At 44.5% G+C, this 25,628-nt stretch overlaps 2 protein-coding genes across 2 annotated transcripts; both read right to left on the bottom strand.

Annotated features, from left to right (window-relative positions):
- Nucleotides 1–7,216: 7,216 nt before the first annotated feature.
- Nucleotides 7,217–9,571, bottom strand: LOC127299865 (laccase-3). The gene is made up of 4 exons (XM_051329899.2): nt 9,409–9,571; nt 8,898–9,294; nt 8,693–8,821; nt 7,217–8,559 (listed from the first exon to the last, which is right to left on the bottom strand). The coding sequence occupies exons 1-4, from the start codon at nt 9,517–9,519 to the stop codon at nt 7,412–7,414; spliced, it is 1,785 nt and encodes a 594-aa protein (XP_051185859.1). The 5' UTR covers nt 9,520–9,571; the 3' UTR covers nt 7,217–7,411.
- A 6,003-nt stretch (nt 9,572–15,574) lies between these two features.
- LOC127299866 (laccase-3) lies at nt 15,575–17,979 on the bottom strand. Its single transcript, XM_051329900.2, has 4 exons — nt 17,795–17,979; nt 17,284–17,680; nt 17,062–17,190; nt 15,575–16,930 (listed from the first exon to the last, which is right to left on the bottom strand). Exons 1-4 carry the CDS (start codon nt 17,927–17,929, stop codon nt 15,816–15,818), a joined length of 1,776 nt encoding a protein of 591 aa, XP_051185860.1. The 5' UTR covers nt 17,930–17,979; the 3' UTR covers nt 15,575–15,815.
- Between the last annotated feature and the right edge of the window lie 7,649 nt (nt 17,980–25,628).

The raw sequence follows: 25,628 nt of genomic DNA on the forward strand, positions 1-25,628 counted from the left end.
AAGGATGTTGGCCCCAATGTGGTCAAGTTGCATTTAATTCCTTTCTCACTTATAGGAAAGGCAAATTATTGGTTGCTAGCTTTGTATAAAGGAATTATTACTTCATGGGAGGAATGCACTAATATTTTTATGACTAAGGTTTTCCGTTCAGCTAAGACTATGAAACTTTGATCTAAAATTAGGCAGGAAGATTGCGAGCCACTAGCACTTGCATGCCAGAGGATGAAGGAATCCATAATGAGCTGTCCCAGCCATGGGATGGAAGGATGGTTACTTATCTATTTATTTTATAATGGTCTTAATCTTATGTCTAAGTCTATAATTGTTACTCAGCTAGAAGCACATTCATGGGAAATACGGTAGATGTCGCAGAACAACTTCTTGATGATATGCAGAGCAACCATGCCCAATGGCATGTAGAAAGATCCTCCTCAGTAAACGTGAAATCAATCACCGAGGGGAAAAATGGAGAGCTTACTGCAAATGCAGATGAGCTATTAAATATTATCAAGGGTCAGGAAGATACCCAAGTAAATGCCATCACCAATACTAATGTTATAGAAGTATACTTCATTGCCCATAATCCTTATAATCCTACATGGAAGAGTCAAAATTATGGCTCAAACTTTCAAAAGCAATATTGTAATCATGTAAGTGCTCCAAACAACAACAATTTTAATAATAGTAATGGAGCAAACCATGGCAATCTCCAACTTGAGAATTATTTCACATCATTTTTGCAAGTTCAAAATGAACCAAATAATATTCTTCGAAATCATGGAGAACCATGATGCAATTGTTCGTAAATCGTCTAATCAAGTTGTTCCTATTAGAAATGATGTGCACGCTCTATAGGAGAGAACAAAGACCGTGGAGGCACAATTGGGCAAAATATCTGAGAGCCAAACTCTCATACTTGCAAGGTTTTGCAGGAAAGCCCAAGCCAAATCATGTTGAAGAACTCAAGATGATAAGGGTTGAAAACAAATATGATTTCACTAAAGAGCTAGATTATAGCAATGTTCCATCTCGAGATTACACCGTGGAAGATCTCATTATTATAATCACCATGAAGGATCCCGGTATTAAAGAAGGTGATGAGACCATATACTGACAATTCATAAATGAAGTGGCCATAAAGGTAGGTTTTTGTTCCGTTTTTGTTGTTTTATTTTTGCATGCTAATAAGAGTGTTCAAAGATCCTATGTAGAGAGGAGAAGAACAGGTAAAATCTCGCTCCATTTTATTCACTAGCTTGTGGCCAATGGACTGCTAGTGTTATCATATATTTTTACTGACATTTTTGAAGTCTAGTTGATGTGCAAAGGCATGCAAAAAGTTTGTTGAGGAAAATCAAGTTTTGCATATTTACAGGGGCTTTATCGACCATCGGTACGGGCAGAGATGTTGTACCACATCGCGGATGAGAAGATATTCTGATTTTTATTGAAGGAGACTCAGGTTTTAACGAGCGCCAGTACAGACACACCCGACCATACCGCGCGCCCGACTGTTTCGGAAGAAAAACATCAAAACTACACAGACTGCGAGCGTAACAACCACTAGTACGAGCACACGCAGTTGTACCGTGTGCATGTACCAAGTTCATTGCCTATGAGAATGACCAACCCTCAGGTAATGGAACTCGGTACGGGTGGGCCGCAAATGTACCGCCTGCCTGTACCACGAATCGACCGCCATATGCACGTTCAAGGAGGAGGTAACTCTAACTAAAATCTCCAATATCTCTTTCTTCTTCCTCTCCACCTCAAAACACCTCATTTGTATCTTCACCTCCACCCATTTTTATCTGATTCTTCACACACCAACGACACAAGGTATGTTTCTCCTCCGACCCCTCACTTATTTGCATCAAAACCTTGATATTGATCAATCTCTTGCCATTATCAATCTAGACTAAGGTCTTGCCATGAACTATTTTTCTTAATGAGAGTGATTAATTTGTTATTTAGAGGAAATTATTTTGTAGAATGTGTAGAGGAATATTCATTGCCTATTTCTAGTGGATCAAAAAATTAATTAGATGAAATTATTACTTTTAGATCAACACAAGGAGCCGTTCACGTGCGGTAGCAGCACAAGATGTTACCCTTACATCAATTGGCATCGAGTTCACCAATGGTTTCCACCTCAATCGTTTCAACCATCTCAAGAACCAGGAAATTAAATTCACCAAATGGGCGTGTCCTTATACTCTCAACCAACTAGGCCTTGGCTTTGATTTTAATTTGCTTTGCAACAATGTTGGTTTATTTCATTTTCTCCTCCAGGATGCTGCCACTTATCCCCGGTTGACACTAAAGTTTCTTATCACTTTGTGACACATGGTGGGTCCGAGTTTTGCCTCCGAGGAAGATAGACTGGGATCCGACATCATAGCCTTCCATCTAATGAACCATGAGTATAACTTGTCCCTTGACCAATGTTTCCAATGCTTTGGAAACATCATCGACATCCGCCACACTAGATTCATTATAGATCACGCTAGCTTTCATGATAGATACCCCCCATACATTTATTTCAATAGGATGTGAATCTATGATCCTATTCCTAAGGGGAGTCAAAATGAATGTCCTCCAGTTTGCTATGTGTACTATGTTATTGCTAAAACCTTGCAGACCTATGGTTATTTCATTAGAGTTATGAGGAGGACATGATGATCCTGGCAAAAGTTGTTATCCCAGAATATAACTTAATGCTGAACTTGGGATCTCTTCTCTTATTTTATTTGGCGCATCACTCCTTCCAATCCCGTGGTCCCATTTCTTGCGGAGGAGTGATCCCCGTCCTCGCCAGAGCACTCCATATCAACATAGGTAACTTGCAACCGTTGGTAGGTATTCGTCATCTTGGTTTCACTACTCTTAATTCTTGTGGCATGGTTAGGAGGAGGCAAGGTAGATATTTTCTTAACATGCCTGGAGTTGATCACTTGATCGATGCTCCTTTATCTCACGGTCTATTCTCTATCGAGGATGGACGTTTGCATTATGATGCATAGGTTGAAGAAAATCTATCCCAATAAAAGGTGCCCCCAGAGGATGATGAAGTGGAAGAAGAACAAGCAGAATCCGAGCAGGAGCAGCAGCCGCCAAACCCCTACACCACGTATGAGTACATGTACGCGCTTGAAGGAAACATTGAGAATATGAGCAACCTCGCCATCAGCCTACGAAACTCCACCGCACACTTCTCGTCCCAGTTTGACCATTGGAGTAGTTAATGGAAGTTGGAGGACTTTGCTCCACCACCACAATGAGCATCCAGAGGGCTTGCAAAAGCCTAATTAAGCTTGGGATGAGTTCCCTAAGAAATTTGTTTATATAATAATGAGGTTGTACTACAGCTCCACGTGAGATTTGAAACACTCGTGTTGGACTTGCTCCAACACTTCATTTTTTCGTTTGTTTTCGTTTTTCGTTTGTTTTCGTTCTTCGTTTCGTTTATTTTTAGTACCTTGATTTTTCCCCAATCCTTTCTTTTCTTTAAACCCAATCTTCAAAAATACAAAATATTTTTTCCTTTTATATTTATTCAAATAAAGTATATTTCCATTTTCCTCTTTACTTTGATATTATTAATGAGAGTGATCTACTACGAGTTTTGAAGGAAGACATCACATGGAAGAGAATTGTGAAGTCACTTACGAGAGGTATGTCTTATATTTCCAACTTTAGAAGTTTAAATTGTGAAGTAACTTGCGAACGATCCTTAGGGCATGTTCAACGCTGGGCTCTTGCATGGGCGCTTGAGTAGAAAAAAGTAAATAAATATCCTAACAGAAAAGGCTAAGCGCCTGGATCTCCAACGGAAAACACTACTGCAGGCGCTAAAATGGTGGAGTTGGAGAACATTTTGTGCGCAAAAGAAGCGGAGCACCCGACATCTATTTTGGCAGCGACGATGGCCGAATTCCGGGAATCAATAGGGAATAGAGCATAAAGGACGCTTAAGATCCTAGCGCCTCCTTTAAGTGCTTGCATTGTATGCCCTTATGAAGGAAACTCTTGGATTTCATCTATTGAGTTGAGTGAACATTTGTAGCAGCAATTATATAATGGTTAAAAGTATGGCACTCTCATGCTCTGCATTGCAAACGGAAGATGAAACACCCTTTTCGACCATGAATGGTTACAAAAAAAAATCGTCCAAGTCTACATAGTCCGATTGAATTCACTAAGTTTGGCATGGTCTTGTTACTACTGAGTCGAAGTTCTTGGAAAGCAAAAGAATAGAAAAGAAGTACTTAATAGTCTTGACGTGGGTGCCAATGAGACACTCCATTTTTATGCTTCTTTCGACATTATCTCTCACACTTAATATGCTAATATGAATTTTTTAAAGTGTTTCTTGAAAAGCTGAGAGTTGACTAGAGGAATTGGAATATTTTCTTCATGTCTAGCTACTCATGCTTATAAAATCTTTATTATGATTGTCTTGATTTAACAAAGCTTGCATGATGTTCATGAGATTACTCTATCTATTCTAAGATTTCAAATGAAACTTGTTTTCTCGTTGTTTCAGTCTAAACATCGAGTTCCTTGTGATTTTTGGTTTCTTGCTTGACGACGATCAAGGTTTAAGCTTCGGGATGTTTATGGCTGTGAAAAAAAATCATTATTCGCATTTTACTCAAATATTAAGTCAAGCAATTGATGAAATGTTTCTCTAGCCTTGCTACTAATGACTAATTGTTGCAAATGTGTGCCAATCCTTGTTTTATATGGTGTGAGATACATCAAATCACATTTTTATGGCAAAATCTAGAGCAAAAATGGAAGAATCATGAGTTTTCAATACTCACAAGTCAATTGTGGTCGAAGAGGCACATCCAGAGGTGTTAACAAGCACTTGAACGGGCGGGGATCGTTCGTACCACGCGCCTGTACCACCTAGCACCGCCTTCGCTTGGTCAAACGGAGCAACTTTCATGAAGATGCCTATATTTTTCGAGACTCCAGTCTTCGCACAGAGAGCCACAATTCTCAGATTGCATTAGAAACACTCTGGGGATGATCCACCGCTTCACCAGCATCACAGTTCATCATCTCCATCTCCATCCCATCTCATTACTTGTAATTGGGATCTTCTCGAGATTGGCGACCTTGTAAGGATGTTTGGTATTGATTTAAGTAAGTCTACAATGTTTTCTATCCTTGATCTTGTTATTATGAGTTAATAGTCCTCACGGGATGTGGGTTGAGGATTAGCCTCTCGGAGCAATTATGTGAATATAATTACATGGGATTGTTGTGTGGTGATTTCATAGGAGATTTGTATTTATATCATTGTCTCTTACCTCAGTCGAAGGACTTGTCATGTACCTAAGACCCCAAGGATTGATCAAGGCTGGAGGTCAGATGCGTGGTAAGCGGCACCTACACGTGAAACCCAATGATATCAAGGGATACAATAGTCATTTAGTGATCCACTTGGGAACAATAGTAACATCATATATCCTAATGCTTTGTTTTGTATTTTACTTAATAATCGTTCAAAGTCCGGTGCTTCGTAGTATAACGGTGAGATCGAAAGATTGTATGCTATGTCTGTGGCTCGTAGGGGCTATAGTATTTAGGGATGTGGTGCCCACAAATCCAATCTATGAATGTGCTTAACTTTATCTTTATGACATATGTATGCATAGTTGCAGGTCGAATTTCAGCAAAGATTTCCTAGGCGTTGGTGGCGACCAAAGTTATCTTGTGCCTAGTGAGGGAAACTCCGCTCATGTTGTCGTGGAAGTGTATCTCCGGGGGGAAATTAGGCAAGGTACACATGAGATTGCGTTTCGATTTGACGAACCTAGAATAATTTGTTGTTTATTCATAATGATGATGTCTTGAAGGTAGACATGAGAGCTCACTCATTATTACTCTTCAAGACATACTTTCCATAGACTCGACCAATCTTTTGATCACTCCTTGAATAACACCTTGATCAACACTAGATCTTCTTCACTTTCTTCTTCTTCTAACCTTGAAGCCAACAAGTATGGCCTATGGATAAATCCCACAAGTATAACTCAATGTAAACATTACTCCATAGGGATTGTCATTAAATACTAAAACCACACATGTGGGTCCATGCACTTTCAATCTCCCCAAGCTTAGCAATTGATGACAATCACATCGAGGGGGTTTATATAAGTAATTTAAAGAACCAAACCGGTTGCACTAACATTAAACACTACAAAAGTACGTGATGTTCCTAGAACAACTATATATAGAGTAAACTCGCCCATAATCTATGCACTTATGAATAAATTTAAATTGTATTGTATACATTGCTAACTATTGTTGTTGGTGGAGTTTCCTCTATGTACTCAACCATGCAAACCAACAAACAAGATAGGACACAAAGAATGAAAGGGAATAGCTTATGCACAACCTAAAGCAAAAAAAAAAACCTTTAGACCCTCAAAATTTCTCCACCGTTGGTATCCATTGCCAAAATGGCCGGTTCCTCAATAAGGTGTTCATTTCTCATAAAATGAGTGAAATCAAATGCAAATATCCAACGATGAATACTCGGAGGAAATAAAACTATATCGATGATTAAAAAAAATTACAAAAAGATAGCATGGTGAAGAAGCTCCAAGAAATGAAGCAAGCAATCACAAGATCCAAATAACCAATTGGACAAAAAAAGATTTTTGATAAAAACAAAATTGTGCTCCAAAAAAGTAGGGAAGCGCCCCTATGTACATGCACAAATAATATTCTTTTGCATTTGAATACAATATGCACCACATCAAATTTTTACTCCATCTATATCATTTAGAAGTTAGAACACAAACCATGTGGAAGAGCGCATAGATATGAAATAAAGTTTAAAGTTGGATGTTTAATGTAAGCAACAAATAAAGTTTAACGTTGATTGAGCATTTAAAAAAACAACGTAAGCAAACTCTCAAACTCTCAGTGGAAGATGGTGTGAGAGAGAAGGCAAAGCTAAGTACATGCTCTTTTATTTTCCTCTTTAATTAAATCCGAAAAATACCTTCCTCTATTTTATTTGCTTGCTAAGTGTTGATGAAGTTGTGGCATTTCCACGGCAGCGTCACATTGGCACAGTTTTCTTTTCTTTTTTATTTTGTATTACTTACACACCATTGTCTCTGACAAACAACTTCGTCGAGTTGACAAAAAAAAAATCATTTGAGGATAGAACCACTTTTTTCGGAGAGCCAAGTCACTTTTGTGGAAAAGATTACACTTGCACTTAGCTAAATAGCCCAAATTGGAATGGAAATCCAAATTACAAAACCTAAATTCGAATCGCAAATAGTAGGTGGTAACATCATCACACTACTTACAACACAGACAGATTCACGTACGTTTCCGACCATGTACATTTGTACAGAAGTCACATGAAGAAAGGAAGCCTCTACAGACCGCAGATGGGCAGGTCGAGCGGCGGCGGCACCGTGGACTCGAGCTCGGCCTTGCCGTCCTCCACCACCAGCGCCATGGCGAGCCCGCCGGTGAGATGGGCGTCGATGTGGCAGTGCACCAGCCACACGCCCGGGTTGTCCGCCACGAAGCGTACCACGGCCCACCCGCCGACGGGCACGCCGATGGTGTTCCGGCTGGGCGGATCGACCATGTTGAACTTGGCCTCGTCCCGCCTCGGGTTGTAGTTGCCGAACCCCGTGGCGAGCACGTAGAAGTGGTACCCGTGGATGTGCATCGGGTGCTCCTCGGTGGCGAAGATGCCCGTGTCCTGGAATACGATCTGTACCACGGCGCCGAACTTGACGCGGTACAGCCGGGTGCCCTTGACGGGCTGCCACAGCGCGCGCGGGACGTTCTGCGAGGTGAAGTCGAAGATCACCGGCGGGGACGCCGGGAAGTCCTCGGTGAAGACGCCGGGGATGTGGTGGTAGTGCGCCTGCAGCAGCGACACGGTGTTGGGGAGCTGGAACGAGACGTTGTTCATGCTCGCGCCGAACCGGGTGTTGTTGGGGCCCTGGCAGAACGGGCCTGGCCGGCAATTGAACAGGCCGAACCCGATCGTGGTGAACACCTCCTGCGTCACTGGTCCGGGCACCTTCACCGGCCCCGGGCTCCGGATGCTGTTCGAGAACATGGTCGCCGCGTTCGTGTCGTTGTTCGCCGGCATATACGGGAGCATCGGTCCCGGCCCTGTGCGCCCCGGATGGCCCGAGGATCGGGGACGACCCTGTGGGCTGTTGGCGGCGCCGGTGCTGGTTTCGGCGCTGCCAGGTGCGTTCTTGTACTGGAAGATGGCGGTGGCTGTGGTGTTGTCGAAGGGGACGCCCTGGGCGGAGGCATAGACGCGGGCGGCGAGGTAGTAGCGGCCAGGGGCGGCATTGGCGGTGACGAGGACGTCCGTGGTCTGGCCGGGGCCGACGAGCACGACGTTGGTAGCGAAGGGCTTGGTGTACTGAGCGTCGGCGGCGACCACGGTCATCTTGTGGCCGGCGAGGGAGACGAAGAGCTCGGAGTTCATGGCCGCGTTGATGATGCGCAGCAAGTTTGTCTCGCCGGCGACCACTGGAATGATGCTCGTCTCTGTGGTGATGTGCAAGCACGGTACCAAATGTTTAGTGAAGAGATCATGCAAGGCCAACGTGTCAGCAGTAATTTCTGAACAAGCAAGGTAATCGATCCCTGATAAACGAAAGGGAACGGCGGACACACGTACCTTGGCTGGAGCACGGGAGGAAATCTCCGGGCTGGCCGTTGATGAGGATGGTGTCGGAGATGTTGGGCGGCGCGCCGGTGATCATGGACTGCCTGATCACCGAAATGGGGTCCCTCCTCCACCACTCCGCTGTGCACACAAACACAGATCAGAAACTAAGCTCATATGACATGATCAAATAACACCGATCAAGAAAGAAACATACCGAGCAGGACGGGGAACTCCTTGGCTGGCTTGGGGAACGGGTATGGCAGCCCCTTCTTGGGGTGGATGATGAGCGCGCCGTGGACGGTGGCACGGAGCCAGGAGCTGTGCGCGTGCCACCACAGTGTGCCCTCCTGCCCCTCGGTGGTGTACCGGTACGTGTAGCTGGAGCCCGGCCGGATGGGGCACTGCGTCACGAACTCCGGCCCGTCCGCCCACCCGTTGCGCAGCTGCCGGAGGCCGTGCCAGTGGAGGGTCACGTTGTACTGCGCCATGTTCACCGCCCTGATCACCAGCGTGTCGCCGCTGTTCACCTCGATGGTTGGCCCCGGGAACTGCCCGTTCACCGTGATGATCTTGTTCGTCTGGCACAGCCGCTTCACCACCGTCTCCTGGACCTGCGTGCATCACGACGGCGACGAGCACAAACACCAGGAAGATTAAGCACTAGCTAGGGATCAAACTCGATCAATTGAAGAAACAGCAGGAGCAAGTGTCGCTCCAAGACGTACCACGAACTCGTAGAAGCGCTCCTCGGCGAGGGTGCTGGGCATGATGAACGAGAGGAGAGCAAGAGCGGAGAGGCAGCAGCAGAAGAGCCTCGTGGCCATGGTCGCCTGCATTGCTCTTCCCGTGGCTACCTCTGCTCGACTGGTTCTGTGACTGCTAGGCGCTGCTGTGTTGTCTTGATGACAAAACGAAATGCGACACGGGCGACTATATATAGAGGTCGCTGGTCGCCGATCAAGGTCGATAAGCTAGCTAGCTGCTGAATTAAGCGCGGGCTGGGGTCGGTCAGTCAGTGCGGTTGTTTGAGATTTGGAAGATTAGGTTACGATTCCGTGCGATTCGTTGCCGCTTCCCTCCCTGCTCCATGGTTCAAAAATCAAAATGCTGACGGGGAGTTGTTGCACCCACTGGCGCCATGCGTTGCGTTTCACCATGCTCATGTTCATAGGAAGTGGAAATTGTTCCTACTCCTAACTCATGCAGAACTAGAGATACAAAGATCGGCTGGTGGAACAGCGACCACATTAACTCGGTCAATCGACAAGGTAGATATATCGCTGAAAAGGGATTCGTTTCCGCAGAGATGACCGATTCGTTACTGCAACGTCTCCCCGGAATGTATTGTTCATCGGTAATCTAAAGCCACGGCACTAAGAGCATCTCCAGTCGCGTCTCTCAAACCGTCCCCAAACGGTATCGGATTGAGCGTTTGGGGACGTGTTTTGTTCGTGCGGTGTTTGGGAACGTCGCTCTCCAGCCGCGCCCCCCAAACTCGCCCCCAATACTTAAAAATTAATTTTAATAGATAGAAGAAAATTCTTTACTAATATTCATATCGGTGCAACATAAACAAATTACATATAAAAACTTCAAAAAAAACATAATCAAATTACATATAAATTATTTTAAACTACTACTTCTTCTTCTTCTTTGATGATGGCCCCGCCTCGTCGTCCTCATGACGGGGGCGGTTCCTGCTCGTCACCTCTTCTGAAGAGGCGGTGTAGGTCGACGCGTCGGAGAAACTTGTGTCCTCCTCGTCGTCGCCGGTGCTCACCGGCTGCTCCTTGGCCTTGGCCTTGGCCTTGGCCTTCGCTTTCGCGTCCGCCTCCGCCTCCGCCTTCGCCTTCGCACGGGCACCACCGCCGTCGCCTCCTCAGACCCTTCCTGCTCCGCCTCCTCCTCCACATCCTGCCATTCCTCCGCGTTGTCCATTGGCGGCGGGGAATCATCGCCGCTGTTGGGCGTCTGGACTCTGTCCCACCAATGGCGCCATCTTGCCCTCGCTGGAGGTGTCAGATGGAATGTCAGAGATGTAGCTCATCGTGAGGAGAAGTTTAGATGAATGGCGGCCAGTTGAAGATCCGAAAGCACCTACGTACGGGTCTTATTGAGCGCGGATGAACGGCGGCGCAGAAGTCGAAGAGAGCGGCGGTTGCTCTTCCGAGGAGTTCGCGCAACAACTGCATCGTCGCTACGTAGGCGGCGGTTGAGCGTCCGAGCCGCTGACGCGTCGGGCCCGCGCCTCCTCGCCTCTCATTTCGTTGTGTCCGGCGTGCCCAGAGCGTCCCCTATGTAGCGGAGACGGGCTCGGGGCGCCGGACACCGTATTGAGCCGTGCCGGATAAAATGGATTTTGGAGCACGCGGCTGGAACGTTTTTTTTTGTCCGTCGCGTCCGAAATCGCTTTGGGGACGGTTACTGCTCTTACTATGGATCGGAGGGTCTAGTAGTTATCTAGTGTCAGACTGAGCTGGATCAGTGCAAAAGTATGGATCTAAACATTCTTCCAATAGAAGAATCAAAGCTTGTTTGACCTAGTATCACAGACAAGTGTGCCACTGGAAAATCTGAACCTGAAACAGACTGAAAACAAAAACAGTTACCAAGACAGTGCGCGCATCGGGCACCAGTTCAGCTGGAAAGCGCGACGCCTTTAACAATAGACAGTGAGAATTTGCAAAGTACGATCTCTCTCACGAGGAAGTCAAATGTCCCTCTTTTTCCCACGCCAACTGAGCAATTCCTCAGATTTCAGTGTTTAGGTGGCCAGGAGGCGACGCAGGTGCCATATGATTAGTTAGGGTCATTCAACAGCTTACGTACTAATTTCTAGCTCGTAACCATTAACTAATAGTAGTGACTTTCTCAGACAAATAACTAATCTCTCTCGACGGTCGCATCGCAGCACAGAGAAAGGAACATGTGTCGTCAGCATTTGTTAGGGAAATCCATCTGAAAGTATCCCATGCAATCTTATGAGTGAGATACGTACTATGAACTGCTCCCTCTGTTTTAAAATAGTCTACATTTTAATCCCAAAATTTGTTCTAAAATACTTTACATTCCAGCTTTTAGTCAACAGCAATACAGAAAAAAATATAATTTTGCTTCTTTTATTGGAGGTTGTTATTTTCAATTTAGCTTGAATTGATTGTTCACATATTTAAGTAGTACTAATAAATACAATATTAATTTATCTATTTTTTTAGAACATAGACTAAATCAGAACAGATGAAGTACGAAGGATTCAAATGCTTCCTCAGACTGATTTACAACATACAAACTGTTATGGCGTTTTTTTTTTTCCCTTTGGGATGGCAAGATCTCTTTTATTTGCAGAAAACCTTCAAATGCATATTGGAGTCACCACGTCGGTGCCGCCTTCTCCATCACCATCTGCAGCAACTTTTCATCATCCCTCACTCTAATTTCAAAAATGATGTAATATATTATTTTCTCATGATCTATTTTATCTCTATGTTGATATTTGAGTAGTGACTTGTTTATGACAATTATGGTATAGTTTAGAGCATCTTCAGCCGTATCCTCCAAAGCGGCCCCCCAAAAGCATTTGGGGCTCGTCGGACAAATTTTCGTTCCCAGCCGCGCGCCCCAAAGACTCCTTCCGTTCGGCGCCCCGATCCCATCCCTCGGTCCATATGGGACGCTCCAGGCACGCAGGTCAATAAAGCTCAAGTTTTATTTATGAGCTTTTGTATTATGTAATGTTTATATTCTTGATTAAATATTGTATTTGATATTCACTTTGAAATTCAAAGTGATTTGAATTTATAACTTGTGTTTGAATTATGAGTTCATTGTTTATATTGTGTGATGATTATTGTTAAATGTGTTGACACTTATCAAATGCAATCATTCCCCAAAGTAATAAGATACAAAAGAGATCATGTCGAAATTTCCCTAACTCACATTGCCAAACCCTAAGTGCAAAATGAGAGAGAACCTCGATCCCTCTTAGGTTTAGTTGCAATAAAGCGCGAAAATTTCCCCCGTTTTGCGATGAAATGCACATCCCATTTCTAAATCTACCCTTCGTTGTTCCTATGTTCTGGGTTATTACATAAATAAACTTAAATTTTATTGTATATATTGCCAACTACTGTTTTTAGTGGAGTTTCCTCTATATACTCAACCATGCAAAGCAACAAACAAGATAGGACCCAAAGAATGAAGGGTAACAACTTAAGCACAATCTGAAGCAAAAAAATCCAATTCCCTTAAACCCTAAAAAAATTTCCACCATTGGTTTCCATTGTCAAAATGGTCGGTTCCTCAATAAGGTGTTAATTTCTCGTAATATGAATGAAATCAAATGCAAATATCCAACGACAAATACTCGGATGAAATCAAACTATATCGATGATAAAAACTACAAACAAATAACATGGTGAAGAAGCTCCAAGGGATGAAGCAAGCCATCACAAGATCAAAAGAACCCATTGGACAAAAACAAGATATTATAATAAAAACAAAATGGTGCTCCAAAAAAGTGCGGAAACGCCCCTATGTACATGCATAAATAATACTTTTGCATTTAAATACAACATGCACCACATGAATTTTTTACTCCATCTGTACCATTTAGAAGTTAGAACACAAACCATGTGCAAGAGCGCATAGATATAAAATAAAGTTCGACGCTTCAAATAAATGACTGAACAACATGTAAAAAGACAACGTAAGCAAACTCTCAGTGGAAGATGATGTGAGAGAGACAATGCAAAGCTAAGGCGAATTTTTTTTAAATAATACGAAGCAAATACCGATTCCTAGTTGGCAGTGCATGGATTAATTTAGGTTTATTACGAGTGATATCTCCTGGCACTTCTCCCCCATTATTTTCCCGCCACCGCTTTCCCGCCATATCTTCTCCCTCTCCCGTTCACACCGCCGTGTTTCCCTCCCGCCCTTGGCGCCATCCTTCCCGCCACTTCTTCCCGCCATCGCAGCTCATTCGGAATGATATGGATGAATCTGAAGCTGGAGGGCCAACGAGACAATGTTTTCTATGCAATCAATTTGATCATTGGGACACTAATTGTCCAACCTTCGACACTGGCCCAGCAGGAAGGGGGCAGCGAGGCACAAGGGGACGTCGCGGGAGGGGAAGAAACTAGGCGGCGAGGCGCTACTTCGGAACTTATTTGTAATTTATGTAGTGAACAATGAATTTGTAATAAGTATGGAACTACTTTGCAATTTCAAATGTGAAACTATGTTACTGTAATTTATGTAGTGAACAATGAATTTGTAATAAGTATGGAACGACCGGCGGTGCAGCATTCTTGCCCTTCGAGGAGTTGGCACTCTTGCCCTTTGACGATGCAGCTCTCTTTGTCTTGCTGCTAGGCTCAAAGATATCATCGTCGTCCTCACTCTCAGCCGCCCACCGTTCTGGATATTTCAAATCCCTTTCCCTATCTTCTTCATTCTTTCATGTTAGTGACTTCCACTTCTCAATCAACCTGATAAGCTCACACCTTATTTTCCGTGGGCTGCGAGTAGGCATCTTCTTGACTGGATATCCATAGGACCAAGTCTCAAATTTCCTACCCACCTTACAGAGCAAGGTTTTTATAGGCTAGAAGGGATGACTTTCGGCGGGAAGATGTGAGCAGGAAAAATTGGGCAGGAAAAAGTGGTGGGAGATTTGGGCGGGAATAAATGGCGGGAAAATTGGGCAGGAAAAAATGGCGCTCCTCCTCAAAGAACGTTGCCCACGCACGCCGGTGTTTCTTCTCAATCTCCTGGCGCGCCAAATCCGGCTGCTCCGTGTCTATCCAGTGAAAGCATTTGCATAGGGGCGGGGGAGTCTGCAACACAAACAATAACATTAAATCACATTCATAAATAAATTTATGCCTACATAAAATTATATCGAAACATACCGGCGGCCTGGTGGACGACGAAGCTGAACTACGGGGTGGATCATGCTCATAGCTCGCACACATGAAAAATTTCATGCCGAACCAATCGGAGAAATCCTCCACTTGCTTAACATTAGCAAGACGGCCGCACCAACACCGCTCCGCAGTCACACTCGGGGGCAAACTTGCAGCCTTCGCCTTCACCGGCCTAAACTCCTGGTCAGAGAACGGCACACTCATGATGGCTAAGGGTGAGCCAACAGAAAAAAGAGAGGATAGAAGCACTTGTGCAGCAATGAGTGTCGATGCCTGCTTTTATAGGGAAAAATCCGAGAGCGTGGCGGAAAATATAGCGGGAGATGGTGGCGGGATAAATTTGGCGGGAGATGGTGGCGGGAAGGAGTGGCGGGAAGGATGGCTGGAAGAAGTGGCTGGAAGGGTGGCGGCAAGGGCGGAAGGGAAACACGGCGGTGTGAGCAGGAGAGGGAGAAGATATGGCGGGAAAGCGGTGGCAGGAAAATAATGGGGGAGAAGTGCTAGGAGATATCACTCGTAATAAACCTAAACTAAATTCATACACTGGTCGGATAGTAGCTGGCCGATCGGTCGGTAGCTGGCCAATTAGTCTGTAGCGCAGCAGCCGACTGGGAATCGGCCTGCTACTGACCGATCGGTCATTAGCTAACCGACCAGATCACACTTTTGCACTTTTTTGAAATCGCGCGCTATTTCTAGAATTAAATAAAAAAATCGTATTATTTAAAAAAAATTCGCCAAAGCTAAGTACATGCTCTATTATTTTCATCTTTAATTAAATCCGAAAAATACCTTCCTCTATTTTATTTATTTGCTTGCTAAGTGTTGAAGTTGTGGCATTTCCAGCGTCACGTACTTTTTGGCACAATTTTCTTGTCTTTTTATTTAGTTTTATTTTGTATTACTTACACACCGTGGTCCCTGATAAACAATTTGGTGGAGTTGATAAAATAATCATTCGAGGATAGAACCACTTTTTTTTGAAGAGCTCGATGTAATACCTCAAGTCACTCTTGTGGAAAAAAATTACACTAGCACTTAGCTAAATAACCCAAATTGGAATGGAAATTCAAATTACAAAACCTAAATTCAAATCGCAAACAGTAGGTGGTAACATCTCACAATACTTACAACAGAGACCGATTCACGTACGTTTCAGACCATGTACATTTGTACAGAAATCACAGGAAGAAAGGAAGCCTCTACAGGCCGCAGATGGGCAGGTCGAGCGGCGGCGGCACCGTGGACTCGAGCTCGGCCTTGCCATCTTCCACCACCAGCGCCATGGCGAGTCCACCGGTGAGATGGGCGTCGATGTGGCAGTGCACCAGCCACACGCCCGGGTTGTCCGCCACGAAGCGTACCACGGCCCAGCCGCCGACGGGCACGCCGATGGTGTTCCTGCTGGGCGGATCGACCATGTTGAACTTGGCCTCGTCCCGCCTCGGGTTGTAGTTGCCGAAGCCCGTGGCAAGCACGTAGAAGTGGTATCCGTGGATGTGCATCGGGTGCTCCTCGGTGGCGAAGATGCCCGTGTCCTGGAACACGATCTGCACCACAGCGCCGAACTTGACGCGGTACAGGCGGGTGCCCTTCACGGGCTGCCACAGCGCGCGCGGGACGTTCTGCGAGGTGAAGTTGAAGATCACCGGCGGGAACGCCGGGAAGTCCTCGGTGAAGACGCCGGGGATGTGGTGGTAGTGCGCCTGCAGCAGCGACACGGTGTTGGGGAGCTGGAACGACACGTTGTTCATGCTCGCGCCGAACCGAGTGTTGTTGGGGCCCTGGCAGAACGGGCCTGGCCGGCAGTTGAACAAGCCGAACCCGATCGTGGTGAACACCTCCTGCGTTACCGGTCCGGGCACCTTCACCGGCCCCGGGCTTCGGATGCTGTTCGAGAACATGGTCGCCGCGTTCGTGTCGTTGTTCGCCGGCATGTACGGGAGCATCGGTGCCGACCCTGTGCGCCCCAGATGGGCTGAGGGACGGGGACGGCCCGGTGTGCCAGGTGCGTTCTTGTACTGGAAGATGGCGGTGGCTGTGGTGTTGTCAAAGGGGACGCCCTGTGCGGAGGCATAGACGCGGGCGGCGAGGTAGTAGCGGCCAGGGGCGGCGTTGGCGGTGACGAGGACGTCCGTGGTTTGGCCGGGGCCGACGAGCACGACGTTGGTATCGAAGGGCTTGGTGTACTGGGCGTCGGCGGCGACCACGGTCATCTTGTGGCCGGCGAGAGAGACGAAGAGCTCAGAGTTCATGGCCGCGTTGATGATGCGCAGCAGGTTTGTCTCGCCGGCGACCACTGGAATGATGCTTGTCTCTGTGGTGATGTGCAAGCACGGTACCAAATGTTTAGTGAAGAGATCATGCAAGGCCAATGTCAGTAGTAATTTCTGAACAAGAAAGGTAATCGATCCCTGATAAGCGAAAGGGAACGACGGACACACGTACCTTGGCTGGAGCACGGGAGGAAATCTCCGGGCTGGCCGTTGATGAGGATGGTGTCGGAGATGTTGGGCGGCGCGCCGGTGATCATGGACTGCCTGATCACCGAAATGGGGTCCCTCCTCCACCACTCCGCTGCGCACACAAACACATATCAGAAACTAAGCTCCTTACATGATCAAATCAAAGTATCAAACCGATCAAGGAACAAAAGCGCGGGGAACATACCGAGCAGGACGGGGAACTCCTTGGCTGGCTTGGGGAACGGGTATGGCAGCCCCTTCTTGGGGTGGATGATGAGCGCGCCGTGGACGGTGGCACGGAGCCAGGAGCTGTGCGCGTGCCACCACAGTGTGCCCTCCTGCCCCTCGGTGGTGTACCGGTACGTGTAGCTGGAGCCCGGCCGGATGGGGCACTGCGTCACGAACTCCGGCCCGTCCGCCCACCCGTTGCGCAGCTGCCGGAGGCCGTGCCAGTGGAGGGTCACGTTGTACTGCGCCATGTTCACCGCCCTGATCACCAGCGTGTCGCCGCTGTTCACCTCGATGGTCGGCCCCGGGAACTGCCCGTTCACCGTGATGATCTTGTTCGTCTGGCACAGCCGCTTCACCACCGTCTCCTGGACCTGCGTGCATTGATCACAACGGCGACGAGCACCATACGCAGATTAAGCATTAGGGATCAAGCTCGATCAACTGAAGAAACAGCATGCAGGAGTAGGTGTCGCTCGAAGACGTACCACGAACTCGTAGAAGCGCTCCTCGGCGAGGGTGCTGGGCATGATGAACGAGAGGAGAGCGAGAGCGGAGAGGCAGCAGCAGAAGAGCCTCGTGAAACCTCTCGTCGCCATGGTCGCCTGCATTGCTCTTCCCATGGCTACCTCTGCTCGACTGGTTCTGTGACTGCTAAGGTGCTGCTGTTGCGCTGATGACAAAACGAAGTGCGACACCGGCAACTATATATAGAAGTCGCCGATCAAGGTCGATAAGCTAGCTAGCTGAATTAAGCACGGGCTGGGGTCGGTCAGTCAGTGCGGTTGTTTGAGATTTGGAAGATTAGGTTACGATTCCGTGCGGTTCGTTGCCGCCTCCCTCCCTGCTCCTTTCTCTCCTGTCTGCCCCGCCCCCGCACCATGGCTCAAATGCTGACGGGGAGTTGTTGCACCCACCGGTGCCATGTGTTGCGTTTCACCATGCCCGACCTTTTTAGTTTTTACCACTCATGTTCATAGGAAGTGGAAATTGTTCCTACTCCTACCTCATGCAGAACTACAGAATGTAGAGACAAACAGCGACCGCATTAACTCGGTCAATCGACAAGTTATATAGATCATCACCGCTAAAAAGGGATTCGTTTCCGCAGAGATAACTGATTCGTTACAGCACCGTCTCCGGCCGGGAAGGTATTGTTCATCAGTAATCTAAAACCACGAAACTTATGAGGGTCTAGTAGTTATTATCCAGTGTCAATCTGACCTGAATCAGTGCAAAAGTATGGATCAAAACCTACTTCTAGTAGAAGGATCAAAGCATGTCTGACCTAGTATCACAAACAAGGCCGCCACTGAAAAATCTGGACCTGAAAGAGACTGAAAACAAAAACAGTTACCAAGACAGTGCGCACATCGGACACCAGTTCAGCTGGAAAGCGCAACGCCTTTGACAATAGACAGTGCAAATTTGCAAAGTAGAATCTCTCTCACGCAGGAGATAGTATAGGCTGCTTGACAAAGCGAAGTCAAATGGCCCTCTTTTTCCCTCTCCAACTGAGCAATTCCTCTGATTTCAGTGTTTAGGTGGCCAGGAGGCGACGCAGGTGCCATATGATTAGTTAGGGTCATTCAACAGCTTACGTACTAATTTCTAGCTCGCAACCATTAACTAATAGTGCCTTTGTCAGACAAATAACTAATCTCTCTCGACGGTCGCATCGCAGCACAGAGAAAGGAACATGTGTCGTCAGCATTTGTTATGGAAATCCATCTGAAAGTATCCCAGGCGATCTTATGAGTGAGATACGTACTTTGAACTATGAAGGATTCAGATGCTTACTCAGACAGATTTACAGCATATAAACTGTAAGGTAACTTGGTGTTTTTTTTTTCCTTTGGGATGGCAAAATCTCTTTTATTTTCTGAAAACCTTCAAATGCATATTGGAGTCAGCACATGTGTTTTGATGATTACGAATGCAAGATTTCATTCTAAAAGATGCTTACAAATGCATTGTTGGATAATTAGTTACAATTTCCATAATTAATTCCAGAATATAAAACATGACTATAGCAGCTACTAACATGTGAAACTCGAACATACTAGATGTATTAAGGAACATGAACAGTAGCAGTGCATACACGCAACAACAACCACCGCTAAACGGATTGGAGCATGTGACACATACTGTTTTGGTGGAGGTGTAGCAGATGTCGTTGCAACGGTAACGTTGTTCATCACAACGTTGGTGAAGACAGGTCAAAGTAGACGATGTTGAAGACAACGGTAGGCAACACCGCCCGCTTTGGACGAAAGATGAACCGTGATGAAGAGCTTGAGCAATCGTGCAGAGTGCTTCCCAAAAACCTAACCATACAGGATCGCAAAGGTGAGTGGTTCCAAAGGCCTGCTCTCCCGTTTGCCGGTGCATGCCGACGGGTGGGATGGAATAGGCTACGATGGCGTCGGAAGAACAAAGAGGTGGTAAAACCCTAACTCGTGTATTAGATATTTTTCTGCGGCAGCTGGTGACATAGGCATCCCCAATGGGCCTGCCGAAGATGGTACCCGGGGTTTACTGAAGGCCCACAAGTCGAAGAATATGAAGATCGGAAGCCCAGTTAGTATTAAGGAAAGTTAGAGTTGTATTAGGAAATATAGAGACTTGTAATTTTACGGGACGGGTTAGAAACCCTCCCGGACTCTGTAACTTGTGTATTACGAATCCCTCGGCTCCACCTCCTATATAAGGGGGAGTCGAGGGACGAAGAGAGGATCGAATCAATTGTCAACAGAACCCTAGTTTCTTAATCGTCGAGTACTTTTCGGCTGAAACCTTCGAGATCTACTTGCCCTCTACTTCCAACGAAACCCTAGTCTACAATACGTAGGCATTGATAAGTTAATACCTTGTCAATTGGCGCCGTCTGTGGGGACTAGAGGCGACAAGGAGCTTATCCGTTGGGGAGGATCAATCTCGACGTTCAGTTTGGGACACTATACTATATAGGCTTAGAGGCAACATGGGCCCACGATCCAGGAGCGGCCCGATCCGACTAACTGTGACGCGTCCATCTAGAACTCTATTCGTTTTCTTGAACTGCAAAATAAAAGGAAAGTCTCGGCTCAAGGATCAATCCACTGAACACGAGCGTGCCGCGCGCACGCGCGCGTCATGTCGAGATGAACGAGCGAGGAGGAGGTGGAGCGCACGTGTTATACCCCTCTTCTCACTCAACTACTAGTGGTGGAACAGCCCGCCTTATAAGGTGGTCTAACTTCCTTCCAAATTTCCATGTGGTACTAAACTTCCCACCTCTTGTCACTCCCTTGTGAGATTGATATGTGCATTTTGCATCATTATTATTGCTACATATAGAGTTAGTTTTCATTGTTATTTGCCTTCATACATTGTTATTTATGCATTTTTAGATGATTTCCGGAACTTTCCTACAAAATCCCCTTCTTTGGTACTTAATTCCTGGGAGGCAGAAAACCTCTTTTTTCGTATTTTTGTTTTCACGAGTTTCTAGATCACAAAAAATCAGGGAAAATTACCTGATTAGTTTTTCACCCAAAGGAAGGCCATGAGCGAAAGAAGCACGCGAGAGGGGCCACGAGGTGCAAACGAGCACAAGTGGCACAGCCCAACTTCTTGGCCGCGCCACCCACCCTCGTTCGCACCTCGGACATCGTTTCGGGCCCCCTTTTATCCCAGACGCTCCGTTTCGCCCAAAAACCTAAGCCATATTTTTCCCGAGATTTATTGAGGCGGCGGCGGAGGCGAAAGTCCTCTCCTACTCCGGGAGAGGGCAGATCATGTTGCACCAGTGCCTCCGGTGAAGGGGAAAGCGACGACATCGACATCCCCACTCCTCCTTGGCTTGGGAGGAGGCATCTCCATCAACATCTCCACAACACCATCATCACCACCATCACCATCTACCATATCTCCCTATCATAGCTAGTTTGTGTTGAATTGAACCCCGGATATTGTTTTTAGTGTTGTTGCATGTTCGTGATTGGTACTTTGTCATTATTTGGTGGGGAGATTATATATTCAGATTGTGTTGGAACCATTATACCTCTGGTCCATATTATGTTTGTCACTTGTGAGTAGTTCCTCATGTTCCTGAGGGCATAGGATGATCTGGCTATGATTTTATATGATGTGCAATGAGTATTTGCTCAAGTTCTATCTTTTATGTTATTCTATGATGGATTTATGCGAATGTCTACTACATATTACTTCACCTATATGGGCTCATAGGGCTGCACTTTGATATAATGCATTAATGTTGACGGGGTCGGAATGACAGAAACCGTCTTCCAACACTATGGGTTGCATTAGAGGGGTTTATGTCGGGGACCCTAAATCTTATGGCTATGATGGGACATTTATGTCTTAATGATTCCTATACTTGCACATGAAAATGGCTCTAGGATCCATCATAAGGGGTGTATTTGCACATGTTTATGGCTGCACCTAATTAAGGCTCCACCCCTAATTGAATAAAGTTTGACAAGATATTTACCATGTCGTTTAGAACTCAGATGCTAGTGAATCCATGCCGCCCTCGGGAACTTTTATCTCATATAAGCACACACACACACTTTAGCTTGTCCTCTTGCTTCATAGAGGATTGGGCTTTTCTCACATCGGGATCATTTACTTATTTGCTATTTACTTTCCGCACTTTATTTTTATTGCAAACTATATACCCAAAACACCAAAAACCGTTACTTTATTATTGCTGCTTTCTTGTTATTTTTGTTCACCAATACCTTCAGATCCTCGTTAGTTCGACAACCTTTCTTTATTGAAAAGTACTACAATTGATGTCCTGCACTTGTGAGCCATCAGAGATGCCACCGGCTCAAACTCGGATAGGCTATCACATATGTCGGCTTTAAGATTTATAGGAAAATTTGAAATTTAATATGGGCCACTACATATGGGCCAAATATTTCAACAATCCTCCACCAGATATCAAATTCGTAATTAGAGATTTACCAATAATCACTACTTGTTTATATATATATATATATATATATATATATATATATATATATATATATATATATATATATATATATATATATATATATATATATATATACCAGCACTATTCTGCAACCGGTTGCAGAATAATATTCTGAGCACCGACTTGTACTTACCTGAACTTCCCATTTTCTTCAGAGCTACTGATTCTACTTCGTGTTTCCCAAGCATTTGTCGTAACTATGCAAATGATATACCGCTGGATAGATAATGAAAAACCACAACTTTTTCATGTTCACACTTTTCACAGATTTTGCACGGTTTAAATTTAATTTTGAAAATACGAAAACGCTTCTATATGGCCAGAAAACGAACTTTTAGTTCGGTTTTTGAATCGCTTATCGAAACTGTGCAAATGATATACCGTTGGCAAGATAATGAAATTGCGCAACTTTTTCATGTTTTATGTTTTTTCAAAATCCTCACAGTTTTTGAACAATTTTGAAAATACCAAAATTTGGACGTACTCAAAAAACGAGCGGACAGTAATTTGGATGATTTGTTTCAACCGTATATCGGAATGGTGCAAATGATATGGTGTTGGAAAGCTATGGACTAGACGCAACTTTCTTATTACAATTGTTTTCTCTAATTCCTTACAGTTTCGTAGAATAACACGAATTACTGTCCGCATTTATTATGTGACGGGCACCGAATGATTTTCCCCGCGATTTCCATGCGGTATATTTAAACAATGCAAATGATATACGGTTGGAAAGGTCTCAAAATGGCGCATCTTTTTCGTATCCACCATTTTTGCTAACTCCAAACGATTTGAAAGTAATTTTAGAAGTTTTGAAATCATATTTTCGGTATATTTTGTGGGATAACGGTTTCAATTTGATGGATTAGATCCATTTATTTGTTGTAAAATATTGTAGGTAATGAAATCAGACATATACTCTACCATATAAAGCTTTTGGTGACAATGATTGAAGTGGTTGGTGATCAAATCGATGAGATTTGGACAATAGATTTCCGCCCCATAAAAACAGAGCACTGAACTTCCCTCGACGTGAACTTGTACTTATTGGGAAATGCGGTTGTACTTCTTTGTGCGGTTTCATGAAAGTGTTCAGTAAAACAGAGCTATAATTTTCACCACACAAAATGTGCAGCAAAACCACGCGCATATGAACTTCTCGCGACATGTCCTTGTGCTTCTTGGCCTTCGTGGTTGTACTTCCGGAAATGTATCGATACTATTGTGTTTTACAATAGTTAAACATGTGTTTCGGAATGATAGTTTTAGATTTTCCCTAGACTCTATTTAAGAGATTCTGCACTTCGTGGATCTTAATATTTGAACTTCCCAACATTGATATGTGAACTTATGTGTGAGTATTTTCTTTCTACAATTTGCAGCTCCTGGAATTACTGCTTGTACTTCCTGTAGTCTCCGCTTGTACTTCGCGGAATAACTCCCTGTACTTCCTCGCGGATGATGGCATTATTTTGTTTTTCCTACATTTGAATTATGCCAGTTTCTTGTACTTCCTATATTAAGTGGGTGTACTGCTATTGACGAATGGTTGTACTTCTCTCCATCAACTATTTGAATTTCCTCTTGGGTTATGGGATTATTTTGTTTTTTTACACTTGGATTTTGTCGGTTTTCTTGTACTTTCTATAATAGGTGCTTGTACTTCTTGTGTCGAATGGTTGAACTTCCCGGATAACAGGGTTGACCTTTCTGTCGGAACTTACTTGAACTTCCCGTTTCTTCAGAGCTACTAATTATACTTCGAGTTTCTCCACCATTCAGCGGAATTGTGAAAATGATATACCGTTGGATACATAATGAAAACCCGCAACTTTTTCATGTTCACACTTTTCCCAGATTTTACACGGTTCAAATTTAATTTTGAAAATATGAAAACACTTCTATATGGCCAGAAAACAAACTTTTCATTTGATTTTTGAATCGCTTATCGAAACTCTACAAATGATATACCGTTGGATAGATAATGAAATTGCGCAACTTTTTCATGATTTACGTTCTTTTTAAATCCTCACAGTTTTTGAATAATTTTGAAAATACGAAATTCGGACGTACTAAAAAACGAGCGAGCAGTAATTTGGATGATTTTTTTCAACCGTTTGTCGGAATTGTGCAAATAATATGGCGTTGGAAAGCTATGGACTAGGCGCAACTTTATTATTTTAATTGTTTTCTCTAGTTCCTTGAAGTTTAAGAGAATAACTTGAATTATTGTCCGTCCGTTTTATATGACGGGCACCGAATGATTTTTCCCACGATTTCCATGCGGAATATTTAAACAACGGAAATGATATACGGTTGGAAATGTGTCAAAAAGGCACATCTTTTTTATATCTACCATTTTTTCCAAATATAAACAATTTAAAACTAATTTTACAAGTTTTAAAATCATGTTTTCGGTATATTTTGCAAGATAGGGACTTGAATTTAATGGATTAGATCCATTTATTTGTTGTGAAATGCATTAGATAATGAAATTAGACACATAATCTATCATATAAAGCTTATGGTGACGATTATTGTAGTGATCGGTGATTAGATCGATGAGATTGGCACAAAAGATTTCCGCCCCGTAAAAACATAGCACTGAACTTCCGTTTAGATGAACTTGTACTTTTAATTCAATGCAGTTGTACTTCTCGGCGTGGTTTCACGAAAGTTTTCAGTAGAACGGCTATAATTTTCTCGAACAATGTTCGTTTGAGGTCCATGACCATACTAAACATGTGTGTTTCCGAATGATAATTTTAGATTGTCCCTACACTCTATTTATGGGATTCTGCGCTTCCCGGGTCTTAATATTTGAACTTCACAATGTTGCTATGTGAACCTATGTGGGAGTGTATGTTCTTTGAATACTTTTAGTTCTTGTAATTACCGCTTGTACTTCATGTAGTCTCTGCTTGTTCTTCTCGGAATCAGAGCTTGTACTTCCTCGCGGATGACGTTATTATTTTGTTTTTTCTACATTTGAATTTTGCCGGTTTTCTTATACTCCCTATATTAAGTTGGTGTACTGTTCGTGTCGAATGGTTGTACTTCTCATCGTTAAGTATTTGAACTTCCTCATGGATGACATTATTATTTTGTTTTGCACTTCCAAAGCTGACCCTTTGTACTTTCCATATTCGCCGCTTGTACTTCTCGGAATCACCGCTTTTTCTTCCTGTGAGGTGAAAAAATTTGGATGTTTTTTTATTATTTTTATGCGCTACGAGGCGGGTCGAATATTCACACAAACTAATTAAGCGTACTTCCCAATGTTTGACATGTGTACTTCAGGAAAATTATATTTTACC

The sequence above is a fragment of the Lolium perenne genome, chromosome 5 (genome assembly GCF_019359855.2).
Source record: "Lolium perenne isolate Kyuss_39 chromosome 5, Kyuss_2.0, whole genome shotgun sequence".
NCBI lineage: Eukaryota > Viridiplantae > Streptophyta > Magnoliopsida > Poales > Poaceae > Lolium > Lolium perenne.